General features: G+C 39.6%; 1 protein-coding gene across 1 annotated transcript in view; it reads left to right on the forward strand.

Moving 5' to 3' along the window:
* EFCAB5 (EF-hand calcium binding domain 5) overlaps positions 1-17,910 on the forward strand; it is a 171,261-nt gene that overhangs the window by 1,063 nt on the left and 152,288 nt on the right. The window contains exon 3 of the mRNA XM_077970687.1: positions 698-782. Coding sequence (XP_077826813.1) covers positions 698-782 — 85 coding nt within the window. The remainder of the gene's footprint in view (positions 1-697; positions 783-17,910) is intronic.

The raw sequence follows: 17,910 nt of genomic DNA on the forward strand, positions 1-17,910 counted from the left end.
TCCATCTCTACTAATAATACAAAAATTATCTGGGCATGGTAGTGCATGCCTGTAATCCTAGCTACTTGGAAGGCCAAGGCACGAGAATCACTTTAACCCAGGAGGTGGAGGTTGCAGTGAGCTGAGATTGTGCCGCTGCACTCCAGCCTGGGCAAGGGTGAAACTGTGTCTCCAAAAAAAAAAAAAAAAAAAATTCTATTGTCAGATTTTTGAAGTACATTAGCATGTATACAAAAACTATTTTGTTGCTATTCATAAAATTAATACTTTATTTCCTCAGTTAAGATGAAATGCTTTTTCTTTTTGCCACAAATACAGAAAGTGATTCTAGCAGTAAAACAGTAGCATTTCCAAAGGTCTGATTTCCCTATGCTATAGTTTCAAATCATGTTTCTATAAAGTGTTGTATAATTCAAGAATTAATGTCATCTAAAATGATTCCTAGCGTATTACTTTGTTAGTAATAGGAAGATGTGATGACATTTTGAACCAACACATTTTATCTTGTAAATGCAAAAAATACACTGTGATTACCTCTTTGCTTCTAGTATACAACATTATATCCCAGAAAAATTAACTAGGGATGTTTGGTTAACTCTTACAAAGCAATAAACTTTCCTTTACTTGGAATAATTTATACAACTTTGTGGAAAATCAAGTCACATTGAAATTGGTGATTTTTTTTCTCTTTTCAAAGACTTTACAGAGTGTGCCAGACGTTCCTGTAAAAGAGGCCACCAACAATGTGGTGGAGAAAGCAACGGATGAAATCAAATCCCAAGGTAGAGAACTAGCCTTTCTCTTATACAATAGAATCTAAAACTGGCCAGGCGTGGTGGTTCACGCCTGTAATCCCAGCACTTTGTGTGGCCAAGGCGGGTGGATCACCTGAGGTCAGGAGTTCAAGACCAGCCTGGCCAACATGGTGAAACCCCTTCTCTTCTAAAAATACAAAAAATTAGCTGGGTGTGGTGGCGGGCGCCTGTGATCCCAGCTACTCTGGAGGCTGAGGCAGGAGAATCAAGTGAACCTGGGAGGCAGGGGTTGCAGTGAGCTGAGATCGTGGATTGCACTCCAGCCTGGGCGACAGAGCAAAACTCCATCTCAAAAAAAAAAAAAAAAAAAAAAAAATCTAAAACTATCTTTAAAATTTTACTGGGGATGCATTCTTCAAGATTTTGCATTTTAAAGACATAATTTCAGGGGATATTTTATTTTATTTTTATTTTTTAGAGATGGGCCTTGCCCTGTCACCCAGACTGAAGTTCAGTGACATGATCATACTTCACTGCAGACTCAAAGTCCTGGGTTCAAGTGATCCTCCCACCTCAGCCTCCAGAGTTGCTGGGACTATGGGTGCACACTACACTACTTCACCCAGCTAGTTTTTTAATTTTTGTTTTTGTAGAGACAAGGTCTTGCTGTGTTGCCTGGGCTGGTCTCAATCTCCTGAACTCAGGCGATCCTCCTGTCTCAGCCCCCAGAGTCAGTGAGATTATAGGCCAGAAGGTATTTTAAATGCAATTTGGGAAATAATTTAAAATGTATTTCATTCACCTTCTATTAATGCTTTTGCGGCAATTTATGATTATTCATCTTGTACTTAACGATAAAATTTATCTAAGAAAACTGACTGACATCTAGCAGGCAACCCACTAATACAATAATCAAATGGATAACTCCAGTGATTTGGGATGCTTATTGTCGTTGGCCCTGTTTATTGTTTTTGTTTTTGGTTTCTTTTGGTGTTTTTTGGTTTTTTTTTCCCCCAAGACGGAGTGTCACTCTTGTTGTCCAGGGTGGAGTGCAATGGCGCGATCTCGCTTCACCGCAACCTCTGCCTCCCGGGTTTAAGCAATTCTCCTGCCTCAGCCTCCCGAGTAGCTGGGATTACAGGCATGTGCCACCATGCCTGGCTAAGTTTGTATATTTAATAGAGATGGGGTTTCCCAATGTTGGCCAGGCTGGTCTCGAACTCCCAACCTCAGGTGATCCGCCCACCTTGGCCTCCCAAAGTGCTGGGATTACAAGCATGAGCCACTGTGCCTGGCCTACCCTGTTTATTGTTTTTACACTTGTACTTGACCACATATTTATTCCATTTGATCCAAAGCTTGACTACTAGCCCCATCCTTAATCCAAATTCCACATAATTATGCAAATTGAAAATTTATAGGATTAAAAAGGCTTCAAAAAAGTAGATAAGACATTCATCTCTTTCATTACAGCTCTTTTAACTCCAAATACTTAGTGAAATCCCATACCACCAGAAATTCTTTACAATATGTAAAATTTAACAATTTTACTGTAATTTTTCTTCAATTTACAAGTATTGAATGTTTAGTATATGCTAGGCTGAACTAGGACTGAAGTATAATAATATCAAAGTGTTTTCTAAACTATAAATTGATATATAGATGCTAGTTGTAATTTTTAGGTGCTGGGTTTTGTTTTGGTTTTTTTTCCCCCGAAGTGTTTTTCTCTCTTTTTAAACCAACTAAGAGTAACTATTTACTATTTCTTCTTAGTAATACACATTGTAATACATAGTCATTAAAACCCAAACTTTCACTTGGTGTGGTGACTTATGCCTGTAATCCCAGCACTCTGGGAGGCTGAGATGGGAGGATCATTTGAGGTCCAGAGTTTGAGACCAGCCTGGGCAACAGAGCAAGACCCAATCTCTAAAAAAAATTTTTTTAAGAGAAAAAAAAAAGAACCAAACTTTCCTTCAAATTATGCTACAAGGCTATAGTTCCTGAAATAGCATGGTACTGGTATAAAAGTAGACACACAGACATAGTAGAGAACCCAGAAATAAAACCAAATACCTGCAACCAACCTTGACAAAGCATACAAAAACATAAACTGGGGAAAGGATACCCTATTTAATAAAAGTTGCTGGGGAAATTGGCTAGCTACATGTACAAGAATGAAACTGGATCCCTATCTCTTACCTTATACAAAAATCAACTTGCCGGGCGCGGTGGCTCACGCCTGTAATCCCAGCACTTTGGGAGGCCGAGGCGGGCGGATCACAAGGTCAGGAGATCGAGACCACGGTGAAACCCCGTCTCTACTAAAAATACAAAAAATTAGCCGGGCGCGGTTGTGGGCGCCTGTAGTCCCAGCTACTCGGGAGGCTGAGGCAGGAGAATGGCGTGAACCCGGGAGGCGGAGCTTGCAGTGAGCCGAGATCGCGCCACTGCACTCCAGCCTGGGCGACAAAGCGAGACTCCGTCTCAAAAAAAAAAAAAAAAAAAAAGAAAAATCAACTCAGGATTGATCAAAAACTTAAATCTAAGACCTGAAACCTTAAAAATTCTAGAAAATAACCTAGGAAAAACTATTTTGGACATTGGCTTAGGCAAAGAATTTATAATGAAGACCCTAAAAGCAAATGCAATAAAGCAAAAAATAAATGAATGGGACCTAATTAAACTAAAAAGCTTCTGTACAGCAAAAGAAATAATCATCAGACTAAACAGACAACCCACAGAATGGAAGAAAATATTTGCAAACTGTGTATCCAACAAATAACTAATATCCAGAATCTACAAGGAACTCAAACAAATCAGCAAGAAAAAAAAAAAAAAGATTATCCCATAAAAAGTGGGCAAATGACATGAACAGACATTTCTCAAAAGAATATATACAAATGGCCAATGAACATGTGAAAAGGGGCTGAACATCACTAATCATCAGGGAAATGCAATTAAAACCACGATGAAATACTACTTTACTCCGGCAAGAATGATCATTATTAAAATGTCAAAAAACAATCGATGTTAGCATGGATATGGTGAAAAGGGAATGCTTGTACACTGCTGGTGGGAATGTAAATTAGTATAACCTTTATGGAAAAGAGTATGGAAATTTCTTTCTTTCTTTTTTTTTTTTTTTTGAGACGGAATCTCGCTCTGTTGGCCAGGCTGGAGTGCAGTGACATGATCTTGGCTCACTGCAAACTCCGCCTCCCGGGTTCACGCCATTCTCCTGCCTCAGCCTCCTGAGTAGCTGGGACTACAGGCGCCCGCCACCATGCTCGGCTAATTTTTTCTATTTTTTAGTAGAGACGGGGTTTCACTGTGTTAGCCAGGATGGTCTCGATCTCCTGACCTCATGATCTGCCTGCCTCGGCCTCCCAACGTGCTGGGATTACAGGCGTGAGCCACCGCGCCCAACCGAGTATGGAAATTTCTTAAAGAACTAAAAGTAGATCTACCATTCAATCCAGCAGCCCCACTACTGGGTATCTACCCAAAATAAAATAAGTCATTATATTAAAAAGTCACCTGCATGTATATGTTTATTGCCACACAATTCATAGTTGCAAAGATATGGAACCAACCTAAGTGCCCACCAATCAATGAGTTTGGATAAAGAGCACTTTGGGAGGTTGAGGCGAGCAGATCACAAGGTTAAGAGATTGAGACCATCCTGGCCAACATGGGGAAACGCCGTCTCTACTAAAAATACAAAAATTAGCTAGGTGTGGTGGCAGGTGCCTGTAGTCCCAGCTACTTGGGAGGCTGAGGCAAGAGAACTGTTTGAACTCAGGAGGCAGAGGTTGCAGTGAGCCGAGATCATGCCACTGCACTCCAGCCTGGCAACAGGGCAAGACTCCGTCTCAAAAAAAAAAAAGAAAAAGAAAATGTGGTATATATATACCATGGAATACTACTCAGCCATAAAAAGAATGAAATGATATCTTTTGCAGCAACTTGGATGGAGCTGAAGGCCATTATTCTAAGTGAAGTAACTCTAGAATGGAAAGCCAAATACCACATGTTCTCACTTAGAAGTGGGAGCTAAGCTATGAGTATGCAAAAGTATGCAGAGTGATATAATTGGCTATGGAGACTCAGAAGCAGGAGGGTAGAAGGAGGGGTAAGGGATTAAAAAAAACTACATATTGGGTACAATGTATACTACTCAGGTGACGGGTGCACTGAAATCTCAGACACCACCACTATACAATTTATCCATGTAACCAAAAATCACTTGTATCCCTGAAAATTAAAAAAAAAAAAAAAATTTAAAGAACCAAAGTTTCCAACACTTACCCTGTCTTTCTTATAAACTTAGTACTGTTTTCACAGCTTCACTAACTTCTAAAAATTTTCTTACTGGCAAGTCTTTACTTGTCCTCTTCTACCTGTCTGTACCTCCTGTTTTTCTGATTTTACTTCCTTATACCAAACATCTACCACCAACACTGCATACATATACTTTGCCTTTACCTTAATCACTTGGGCCAGGTTTATAAATTAACTCATTCATTTTATTTTATTTTATTTTTTGAGATGGAGTCTTGCTCTGTCATCCAGGCCGGAGTGCAGTGGCACAATCTCAGCTCACTGCAACCTCCGCCTCCCGAGTTCAAACGATTCTCATGCCTCAGCCTCCCAAGTAGCTGGGATTGCAGCCACCTGCCACTACGCCCATCTAATTTTTGTGTTTTTAGTAGAAATGGGGTTTCACCATGTTGGCCAGGCTGGTCTCGAACTCCTGACCTCAGTTGATCCACCCACCTCGACCTCCCAAAGTTCTGGGATTACAGGCTTGAGCCACCATGCCTGGCCTAAATTAACTCATTCATTTTAAAGATGCCAAACACAATTTTGATCTAGGTAATTTGTTATACATTTAATTAGGTGTTCACTTTAATTAGTTTGTGGCCACATTTGCACCTACAAAACTGTACATATGTGTTCCATCAGGTAATGTATCACCTACCAGAAAACATATCAAGCAAGAGTTTGTGGTCTTTCCTCTTCTTGTACTTTCAATTTCTCTTACTGCTTTTCAATGTATGGTAGAAAGAAATGTGTTTTGTTTAAAATTATTTATCCCAGTATATGATATGTACTGAAAACATTGCAGTTGCTTATTCTGATATCATACGCAATGCAGTGTACTTATTTATTAAATGATCAGTCACTATTAAAACTTTTTATTCTAAATCCCTCGTTTGTGAATGTGTGTGTATATGTGGGTATATACAAAGTAGGAAGAGAAACTGTTATTGCAATTTCAACAGGTCAAAGGAAGTGTCTTCATCCTTGTTACATATTTGTCAAAATTAAAGTCATGTTACCTTGATAAGCAGCTCCCAACATGCACTCAAATACATATCGTTGCATAGAAAATACTGTGGTTAAATGTATCATGTCAGTTCCTCATTTCTTTACCCTTGTTTTTCTACTTTTCAGACTGAGCTTAACTTGCATTTTGAGAATTTTTTCAACTATCAGTTTGCTCAGTTCTATTCTTATTACACAGCCCTAAGATTAACAATGTTTTATAGGAAACTGCCTTTTCCTTTACCTATTGAATTTTAATTCCGGTGGTGTTTAGTAGTACTTCTTTACCTCCTTCCTTTGCAGTAGTCATTCTAAATCATGTGCCAATGTTAAGAAATCCTAATAATAAGGACAAAGCAACTGAGTTTCAAACAGGGCCTGTGTTTAAAGAAAACATCATACAGCTTAAGTAGCCCTGCTGGGTCAATTTTCACCAGTTTAATCAGCAGCCAGACCCACTAATGTTATATGCCTCCTTGTGAAGAAAGAGCCTGCTAAGGCTTATTACAATATGAATTATAATTCATTCCTATTTATATCCTTAAATAGGCTTTGTACTGAGGCTCTGCCCAGCAGTGGGCCATACACTGAGAGCAGAAAATAATAAAAGTCACTTACAAGGCTAGACTTTTCAAAATATGTATAAGGAATTCTTTTGTGTCCCTACTTATTTAGTTGAAAGCATTTATACCCATAGTGCCCGGATAGTTCTTTTTATATTAGAAGGTAGACCACTAGAGTGGTGAAGATGTACATATTGGGGGCAGAGCTTGAAAGGCTCTTGATTCTTGGAAAAGTTTAGGAAGATGATCCTGAAAAAGAATTCCAGTGCCTGGCACACAGTGAGAAATTAATAGTTATTTATTGAGTGAGTATATAAATGAATAAATCAATCAATCTTAAAAGGTTTAGGATGTCCAACCAGAGACCTGTGAAAAAATCCAGTACCTCTCTGAAATTATTCAATTAAACCTCTGAATTCAATTGCCCTTGGGGCAGTGCTGTAATTTGTGATCCATGAATTCAGAGTTCACTCAGTCAAAAGACAGCTTCAGATAGGCTTGTTCAGAATCCTGATTTATTGACCCTGCTGTTGCTGTGCTGCTTTTTCTTGTTTTCATGGTTCTAAGAGAGAAGTGTTTAACTACAGTGGTAACCAAACACATGTCTACTTCCATTCTGTACATCAGTGGGGACAATGCAAGCACTAGGATTATTGCTTAGCAACCTATAATAGCCAAGTACACTAGAAGAACACTACCAGGCTGCAATGAAGATGGAGAGTGCCCTAGTTCATGTGTGAGTTTACTAATGAGCCATGGCAGATAGGTAGATATTAAGTTGCCATATATCCTTAATGCAGGAGGAGGAATTGTCTGCCTTGGGTTATGGAAGACAGGTTAAAAGGAAAGAGTACAGTTGACTCTTGGACAACACAGTTTGAATTGCATGGGTCCACTTATACACAGATTTTCTTCCACCTCTGCCGCTCCAAAACAGCAAGATCAACCCTTCCTCTTTCACCTCTCCTCAGTCTATTGAACATGAGGACAATGAGAATGAAAACATTTATGATGATCCACTTCCACTTAATGAATAGTAAATATATTTTATCTTCCTTACGATTTCCTTCCTTCGTTTCTTCCTTCCTTTTCTCCCTTCCTTTCTCCTTCTTTCCTTCCTTCTTTCCTTCCTTCCTTTGTTCCCTCTCTCTCTCCCTCCTTCCTTCCTCCTCCCCCCAACCTCTCTCTTTCTTTCTTTTTTAAAAAATAGATACAGGGTCTCACTCTGTTGCCTAAGCTAGAATATAGTGGTGCAATCATAGCTCACCGCAGTCTCTCCCTCCTGGGCTCAAATGATCCTCCTGCCTCAGCCTCCTGAGTAGCTGGGATTACAGGCATGTACACCACGCCCACCTAAGTTTTAAATTTTTTGCAGAGACTGGGTCTTGCTGTTTTGCCCAGAGTGATCTTGAGCTCCTGGCCTCAAGTGATCATCCTGCCTCAGCCTCCCAAAGTGCTGGGATTACAGATGTGAACCACTGCACCTAACCTCTTATGATTTTCTTCATAACATTTTCGTTTCTCTAGCTTACTTTATTGTAAGAATACAGTATATAATGCATATAACATACAAAATATGTGTTAATCAACTGTTCATGTCTTCAGTAAGGTTTCTGGTCAACAGTAGGCTACTACCAGTCAAATTTTGGGGGAGTTGAAAGTTATACATGGGTCTTTGTGCAGATATCAGTTCCTCTAACCCCTACATTGTTCAAGGGTCAACTGTACATTACAACCTATAGACTTGAATGAATTCCTTCCTTTTTACACTTACTTAAAAATAAAAATAAAAGCATTATATATTTATGAGCATTGTGACAAAACAGAAGGGAAATACACCTTTCCCTCTTCCCCCACCCAAAGTAGTTAATGTTTGCAAATCCAACTTAGAGGTGAGGGGAAGCATTATATTACCCTCTTTACTTTTCCCATATTGGAATAAGAGAAGAGGCCAAGGAAGAAATCAAAACTTGGGAGAGAGATTGATAAATATTATCCACTATTAGATTTAAACATTCTGTAGATGAAATGTTGGCTTTTCCAGGGTTTCTTCACATACCAATTTTTCTCCTGGACAGAAAGATGGATACTATCTAAATAGGATTTAAAAGTATTCTTCAGGATATATATATATATAAGTATTATATATATATAAGTATTTTATTTTATTTTTTTTTTTTTTTGAGACGAATTCTCACTCTGTCTCCCAGGCTAGAGTGCAGTGGCACGATCTTGGCTCACTGCAAGCTCCGCCTCCTGGGTTCACGCCATTCTCCTGCCTCAGCCTCCCGAGTAGCTGGGACCACAGGTGCCCGCCGCTATGCCTGGCTAATTTTTTGTATTTTTTTTTTTTTTTTTTAGTAGAGGCTGGATTTCACCATGTTAGCCAGGATGGTCTCGATCTCCTGACCTTGTGATCTGCCCACCTTAGCTTGCCAAAGTGCTGGGATTACAAGCGTGAGCCACTGCACCCAGCCAGGATATTGGTTTTTAAACCTTTTTAAAGCAGAAAAACCTTTTTTTTCAAATGAAAATTTGCTATGCTCTACAGTTATGTAAAACAAACTGAAGCATAGCCGCTCCAGTTACAAATAGTACAAGGAGTTTAGAGTCCTATGGCCTTTGAAACTCCCTCTTGGGACCCTGAGAAGCATAGTTCAAAAACCACTGCTTCACAGTAGGAACTCTTATTCTTGCAGGTGGTGACATAAATTGGTACCAATCACTCTGGGAAATAATTTAATAATATCTCCTTAAGATGAAATGCACTTACCTATGACCCTATGTCAATCTGTTCCTGCTGCTATAGCAAAATAGCATAGACTGGGTAATTTACGAACAGTGTAAATTTAGTGCTCACAGTTATGGAGGCTGGGAAGTCTAAGGTCAAGGCACCAGCAAGTTTGATGTCTGGTAAGGGCCTGGTCTCTGCTTCCTAGATGGCGCCTTGAACATTGTGTCCTCCAGAGGAGATGAACACTGTCCTCACATGGCAGAATAGATGGAAGGGCAAAAAAAAGGGAGGTGATTAGCTAGTTCCTTCCAGTCCTTTTAGAAAGGTACTGTTAATCCATTATTGAAGGCAGAGCCCTCTGACTTAATCACTCCCCCAAAGGTACCACCTCTTAATACTATCACATTGGGTCTTAGGTTCCAACGTATGAATTTTGGAGGAACACATACATTCAAACCATACCACTTACAATTGAAATCCTAGTAATATATACGAGAGAAACCCTCACATGTGGACACAAAGAGACGTATGCAATAATTTTCATAATAGGATTGTCTTCATAGTAAAAAACAAAAACAACAACTGGAAATAACCCAGTCTATCTAAGAGAGAATGAATAAACACATTACAATACAGTTATATCATAAGATATTATGCAGCAGTGAAAATGAATGAACTAGACCTATACCTTTCAATATAGATGAATTTTCCAAATACTAAGTATAAAAAAGACTGTAGAATATATATAGAATGAAATATTTTTTATGAAATTAAAAAACAAGAATAATATATTGCTTAGATATAATAAAAAATAAGTGCATGGAAATGATAAACGTGAAATTCAGAATAGTCTATCTCTCAAAGTAGCAGTCTATGGGAGGCTTTAATATATAGGTATTTTTTTTCTTGAGCTAAGAGTAGATATATGCTACTTATTATATCATCATTATACTTGCAGGTCTTTAATATTTTGTAGTAAGTAAGGTTGAAAAACACTACTCTAGAGTTATAAAGATTCTGGTCTCTTGCTATTATTATATAATATTATTTATTGAGAGTTATTAATGGTAGGAGCACATCTTAATAACTACTTTCCAGTTAGGGTTAAAAATAGTGAGTTTACCTGGCCATAGCAATCAGGCAAGAGAAATAAATAAGAGGCATCCAAATAGGAAGAAAGGAAGTCAGATTATCCCTGTTTGCACACTACATGATCCTATATCTAGAAAATGTCATATTCAGCCCCAAAGCTCCTTAAGGTGATAAACAACCTCAGCAAAGTCTCAGGATACAAAATCAGTGTACAAAAATCACTAGCATTCCTATACACCAACAACGGTCAAACCAAGAACCAAATCAGGAACACAGTCCCATTCACAATTGCCACAAAAAAAAAATAGTAATAAAATACAGCTAACCAAGTGATATGGTTTGGCTGTGTCCCCACCCAAATATTGAATTGTAGCTCCCATACTTCCCATATGTCATGGGAGGGACCCAGTTGGAGGTAATTGAATTGTGGGGAGCAGGCCTTTCCCATGCTGTTCTCATGATAGTAAGTCCCACAAGAGCTGATGGTCTTGTAAAGGGGAGTTCCCCTGCACATGCTCTCTCTCTTACCTGCCACCATGTAAGACCTGACTTTGCTCCTCCTTTGCCTTCCACTATGATTGTGAAGCCTCTCCAGCCACCTGGAACTGTGAGTCCATTAAACTTTTTTTTCTTTATAAATTACCCAGTCTCAGGTGTGTCTTTATTTGCAGCATGAGAACAGACCAATACAGTAAATTGGTACCAGAAGAGGGGTGCTACTGTAAATATGCCCAGAAATGTGGAAGTGACTTTGGAACTGGGTAACAAGAAGAGGTTGGAAGTTTGTAGAGCTCAGAAGAAGTCAGAAAGATGTGGGAAAATTGGAACTTCCTAGAGCCTTGTTGAATGGCTTTGGCCAAAATGCTGATAGTGATATGGACAATAAAGTTCAGGCTGATGTGGTCTCAGATGGAGATGAGGAACTTGTTGGGAACTGGAGAAAAGGTGACTCTTGCTATGTTTTAGCAAAGAGACTGGCAGCATTTTGCTCCTGCCCTAGAGATCGGTGGAACTTTAAACTTGAGAGAGATAATTTAGGGTATCTGGGGGAAGAAATTTCTAAGCAGCGAAGGGTTCAAGAGGAAGCAGAGCATAAAAGTTTGAAAATTTTGCAGCCTGACTACTATGCAATAGTGCTATGTGTAGTACTATGCAATAAAAAAGAAAACCCCATTTTCTGGGGAGAAACTCAAGCCAGCTGCAGAAATTTGCATAAGTAACAAGGAGACACATTTTATTTTATTTATTTTTATTTTTATTTTTATTTTATTTTTTTTTTTGAGACAAAGTCTTGCTCAGTCGCCCAGGCTGGAGTGCGGTGGCCCGATCTCGGCTCACTGCAAGCTCCGCCTCCTGGGTTCTCGCCATTCTCCTGCCTCAGCCTCCCAAGTAGCTGGGACTACAGGCGCCCGCCACCACACCCGGCTAGTTTTTTGTATTTTTATTAGAGACGGGGTTTCACCATGTTAGCCAGGATGGTCTCGATCTCCTGACATCGAGATCCGCCCGTCCCGGCCTCCCTAGGGTACATGTGCACCATGTGCAAGTTTGTTACATATGTACACATGTGCCATGTTGGTATGCTGCACCCATTAACTCGTCATTTACATTAGGTGTATCTCCTAATGCTATCCCTCCCCGCTCCCCCCACCCCACAACAGGCCCCGGTGTGTGATGTTCCCTTTCCTGTGTCCAAGTGTTCTCATTGTTCAATGAGTGAGAACATGCAGTGTTTGGTTTTCTGTTCTTGTGATGGTTTGCTGAGAATGATGGTTTCCAGCTTCATCCATGTCCCTACAAAGGACATGAACTCATCCTTTTTTATGGCTGCATGGTATTCCATGGTGTATATGTGCCACATTTTCTTAATCCAGTCTGTCATTGATGGACATTTGGGTTGGTTCCAAGTCTTTGCTATTGTGAATAGTGCCACAATAAACATAGGTGTGCATGTGTCTTTATAGCAGCATGATTTATAATCCTTTGGGTATATACCCAGTAATGGGATGGCTGGATCAAATGGTATTTCTAGTTCTAGATCCTTGAGGAATAACCACACTGTCTTCCACAATGGTTGAACTAGATTACAGTCCCACCAATAGTGTAAAAGTGTTCCTATTTCTCCACATCCTCTCCAGCACCTGTTGTTTCCTGACTTTTTAATGATTGCCATTCTAACTTGTGTGAGATGGTGACTCATTGTGGTTTTGATTTGCATTTCTCTGATGGCTAGTGATGATGAGCATTTTTTCATGTGTCTGTTGGCTGCATAAATGTCTTCTTTTGAGAAGTGTCTGTTCATATCCTTTGCCCACTTTTTGATGGGTTTTTTTTTTCTTATAAATTTGTTTGAGTTCTTTGTAGGTTCTGGATGTCAGATGAGTAGATTGCAAAAATTTTCTCCCATTCTTTAGATTGCCTGTTCACTCTGATGGTAGTTTCTTTTGCTGTGCAGAAGTTCTTTAGTTTAATTAGATCCCATTTGTCAATTTTGGCTTTTGTTGTCATTGCTTTTGGTGTTTTAGACATGAAGTCCTTGCCCATGCCTATGTTCTGAATGGTATTGCCTAGGTTTTCTTCTAGGGTTTTTATGGTTTTCAGTCTAACATTTAAGTCTCTAATCCATCTTGAATTAATTTTTGTATAAGGAGTAAGGAAGGGATCCAGTTTCAGCTTTCTACTTATGGCTAGCCAGTTTTCCCAGCACAATTTATTAAATAGAGAATCCTTTCCCCATTTCTTGTTTTTGTCAGGTTTGCCAAAGATCAGATGGTTGTAGATGTGTGGTATTATTTCTGAGGGCTCTGTTCTGTTCCATTGGTCTATATCTCTGTTTTGGTACCAGTACCATGCTGTTTTGGTTACTGTAGCCTTGTAGTATAGTTTGAAGTCAGGTAGTGTGATGCCTCCAGCTTTGTTCTTTTGGCTTAGGATTGACTTGGCAATGTGGGCTCTTTTTTGGTTCCATATGAACTTTAAAGTAGTTTTTTCCAGTTCTGTGAAGAAAGTCATTGGTAGCTTGATGGGGATGGCATTGAATCTATAAATTACCTTGGGCAGTATGACCATTTTCATGATATTGATTCTTCCTATCCATGAGCATGGAATGTTCTTCCATTTGTTTGTGTCCTCTTTTATTTCATTGAGCAGTGGTTTGTAGTTCTCCTTGAAGAGGTCCTTCTCATCCCTTGTAAGTTGGATTCTTTGGTATTTTATTCTCTTTGAAGCAATTGTGAACGGGAGTTCACTCATGATTTGGCTCTCTGTTTGTCTGTTATTGATGTATAAGAATGCTTGTAATTTTTGCACATTGATATTGTATCCTGAGACTTTGCTGAAGTTGCTTATCAGCTTAAGGAGATTTTAGGCTGAGATGATGGGGTTTTCAAGATAAACAATCATGTCATCTGCAAACAGGGACAATTTGACTTCCTCTTTTCCTAATTGAATACCCTTTATTTCTTTCCCCTGCCTGATTGCCCTGGCCAGAACTTCCAACACTATGTTGAATAGGAGTGGTGAGAGAGGGCATCCCTCTCTTGTGCCAGTTTTCAAGGGGAGTGCTTCCAGTTTTTGCCCATTCAGTATATTGGCTGTGGGTTTGTCATAAATAGCTCTTACTATTTTGAGATACGTTCCATCAATACCGAATTTATTGAGCGTTTTTAGCATGAAGGGCTGTTGAATTTTGTCAAAGGCCTTTTTTGCATCTATTGAGATAATTATGTGGTTTTTGTCTTTTGTTCTGTTTATATGCTGGATGATTTGCCTATGTTGAGCCAGCCTTGCATCCCAATGATGAAGCCCACTTGATCATGGTGGATAAGCTTTTTGATGTGCTGATGGATTCAGTTTGCCAGTATTTTATTGAGGATTTTGCATCAATGCTCATCAGGGATATTGGTCTAAAATTATCTTTTTTTGTTGTGTCACTGCCAGGCTTTGGTATCAGGATGATGTTGGCCTCATAAAATGAGTTAGGGAGGATTCCCTCTTTTTCTATTGATTGGAATCATTTCAGAAGGAATGGTACCAGAGGGAGCCACATTTTAATCACCAAGACATGCAGAAAATGTCTCTGGGACATGTCAGAGACCTTTATGGCAGCCCCTCCCATCACAGATCCAGAGGCCTAGGAGGGAAAAATGGTTTCATAGGTAGGGCCAAGGGCCCACCCTGCTGTGTGCAGCCTTGGGACTTGGTGCCCTCCATCCCAGCCACTGCAGCTGTGGCTAAAAGGGGCCAATGTACAGCTCAGGTCATTGCTTCAACAGGTGCAAGTCCTAAACGTTGGCCCCTTCCACATGGTGTTGGGCCTAAGATTGTGCAGAAGTCAAGAACTGAGGTTTGGGAACCTCTGTCTAGATTTCAGAGGATGTATGAAACTCCTGGATTTCCAGGCAGAAGTTTACTACATGATGGAGCCCTCATGGAGAACCTCTACTAGGTCAGTGTGGCCAGGAAATGTGGGGTTGGAGCCCCCACACAGAATCCCCACTGGGGCACCACCTAGTGGAGCTGTGAGAATATGGCCACCGATAGATTCACTGACAGCTTGCACTGTGCACCTGGAAAAGCCAGAGATATTCAATGCCAGCCTGTGAAAGCAGCCAGGAGGGGAGCTGTACCCTGCAAAGCCATAGGGGCAGAGCTGCTCAAGGCCGTGGGAGCCCACCTCTTGCATCAGTGTGACCTGGATGTGAGGCATGGAGTCAAAGGAGATCATGTTGGAGATTTAAGATTTTACTGCCCTGTTGTATTTTGGACTTGCATGGAGCCTGTAGCCCCTTTGTTTTGCCCAATTTCTCCCATTTGGAATGGATATATTTACCCAATGCCTGTACCCCCATTGTATCTAGGAAGTAACTAACTTGCTTTTGATTTTACAGGCTCATAGGCAGAAGAGATTTGCCTTGTCTCAGATGAAACTTTGGACTGTGGACTTTTGAGTTAATGCTGAAATGAGTTAAGACTTTAAGGGACTGTTGTAAAGGGATGATTAATTTTAGAATGTGCGAACATGAGATTTGGGAAGGGCCAGGGGCAGAATGATATGGTTTGGCTGTGTCCCTTCCCAAATCTTGAACTATAGCTCCCACAATTCCCATGTGTCATGGGAGGGACCTGGTGGGAGTTAATTGAATCATGGGGGTGGGTCTTTTCCATGTTGTTCTCATGAAAGTGAATAAATCTCACAAGATCTGATGGTTTTATAAAGGGGAGTTCCCCTGCGCATGCTCTGTCTCTTGCCTGCCACCATGTAAGACTTGACTTTGTTCCTTCTTTTCCTTCCACCATGATTGTGAGGCATCCCCAGCCATGTGGAACTGTGAGTCCCTTAAACTTTTTTTTCTTTATAAAGTACCCAGTCTGGGATATGCCTTTATTAGCAGCATGAGAACAGACTAATACACCAAGGAAATGAAAGACCTCTACAAGGAGAACTACATAACACTGCTCAAAGAAATCAGAAATGACACAAATGGAAAAACATTTCATGCTCATGGATAGGAAGAATCAATATTGTTAAAATGGCCATACTTCCCAAAGCAATTTATAGATTCAATAAGATTCCTATTAAACTACCAATGACGTTCTTCACAGAACTAGAAAAGAAAAACTATTCTAACATTTATATGGAACCAAAAAACAGCTTGAGTAGCCAAGCAATCTTAAGCAAAAAGAACAAACCTGGAGGCATCAGGCTACCTGAGTCCAAACTATACTACAGGGCTACAGTAATCCAAGCAGCATGGTACTGGTACAAAAGCAGGCACATAGACCAATGGGACAGAATAGAGAACCCAGAAATAAGGCCACACACCTACAACTATCTGATCTTTGACAAAGCTGACGAAAACAAACAATGAGGACAGAGCTTCCTATTCAATAAATGGTGTTGGGATAACTGGCTAGTCATATGCAGAAGATTGAAACTGGACCCCTTCCTTACACTGTATACAAAAATTAACTCAAGATGGATTACAGACTTAAATGTAAAACCCAAAACTATAAAAACCCTGGAAGACAACTTAGATTATACCATTCTGGACATAGGAACAGGCAAAGACTTTGTTACAAAAATGCCAAAACCAATTGCAACAAAAGCACAAATTGACAAATGGAATCTAGTTAAACTAAATAATTTCTGCACAGCAAAAGAAACTATCAACAGAGTGAACAGACAACCTACAGAATGGGAGAAATTTTTTGCAAACTATGCATCTGACAAAGGTTTAACATCCAGCATCTATAAGGAACTTAAACAAATTTACAAGAAAAAAAAAACCCATTAAAAAGTGGGCAAACGACATAGACAGACACTGAGAAGTCTAAGGCTGCAGTGACTGAGCCATGATTGTGACACTGTATTCCCGCCTAGGTGACAGAAAAGGCAAGCAAGGTATGAGAAAAGACATTTATAATGCCTATGTTCATCAAAGGCTTTTATTTCACTATACAGAGAATGCCTACAAATCAGTAAGAAAAGACAGACAAACCAGTAGAAAAATGGACAAGACTTGAACAGATACTCCATCAAAGAGAATATTCAAATAGCTCATAAACATAGAAAAATGTGTTCAAATTATCAATTATCAGCAAAATGCAAATTAAAATCACAGTGAGATACCACCACATACCCATTAAAATAGCTAACAACAACAACAACAACAAAACCAGATAATACCAAAAGGATATGGAATACAGGAATTCTATTTATTTCTTCTTTCTTTTTCTTTATACATGTGTCAACTCATACCTATGGTGGAATACAGAAATTCTGATACATTGCTGGTGGGAATGTAAATTAGTACAACCACTTGGGAAAATGGCTTGGCACTATTTAATAAAGCTGAACTCTATGATGCAGCATTTATACTCCTGGATACATACAAAGAGAAATGAATCTATATGTCTACCAAAGACATGTAGAGAAATGTTCATGGCAGTTTTTTTGGGGAATAGCCAAATCTGGAATCTATTAAATTGTCCATCAACAGTAGAATAAATAAATTGTAATATAGTTATACAATAATATACTATGTAGCAATGAATAACAACTGTTAAAAGAAAAGCTTTAGACAAATTGAACAGAGATGAATTGAACAAAGAACAATTCAGGAATCAGGCAGCCTCCAGAACCAGAACAGGATCAGAGCAACTCCGGACTCCAGAGCTGTCACAGGGTTGGATGACAGTTATGGACAGAAAAAGGAAAGTGATATACAGAAAACAAAAGTGAGGTGCAGAAACAACTGGATTGGTTACAACTGGGCACTTGCCTTATTAGAAGCTGGTTTGAATAGCTGACTGCCTGTGGCTGACTGATGTTTGGCTGCTGTGATTGGCTCACACTCCGCTACTTGTTACAACAGTAGGTTATGGTCTTTTTACACATCAAGTTTGGTTACAGTTCACTATGTATGGAGAAACC

This window comes from Macaca mulatta, chromosome 16 (assembly GCF_049350105.2).
Source record: "Macaca mulatta isolate MMU2019108-1 chromosome 16, T2T-MMU8v2.0, whole genome shotgun sequence".
Classification (NCBI taxonomy): domain Eukaryota; kingdom Metazoa; phylum Chordata; class Mammalia; order Primates; family Cercopithecidae; genus Macaca; species Macaca mulatta.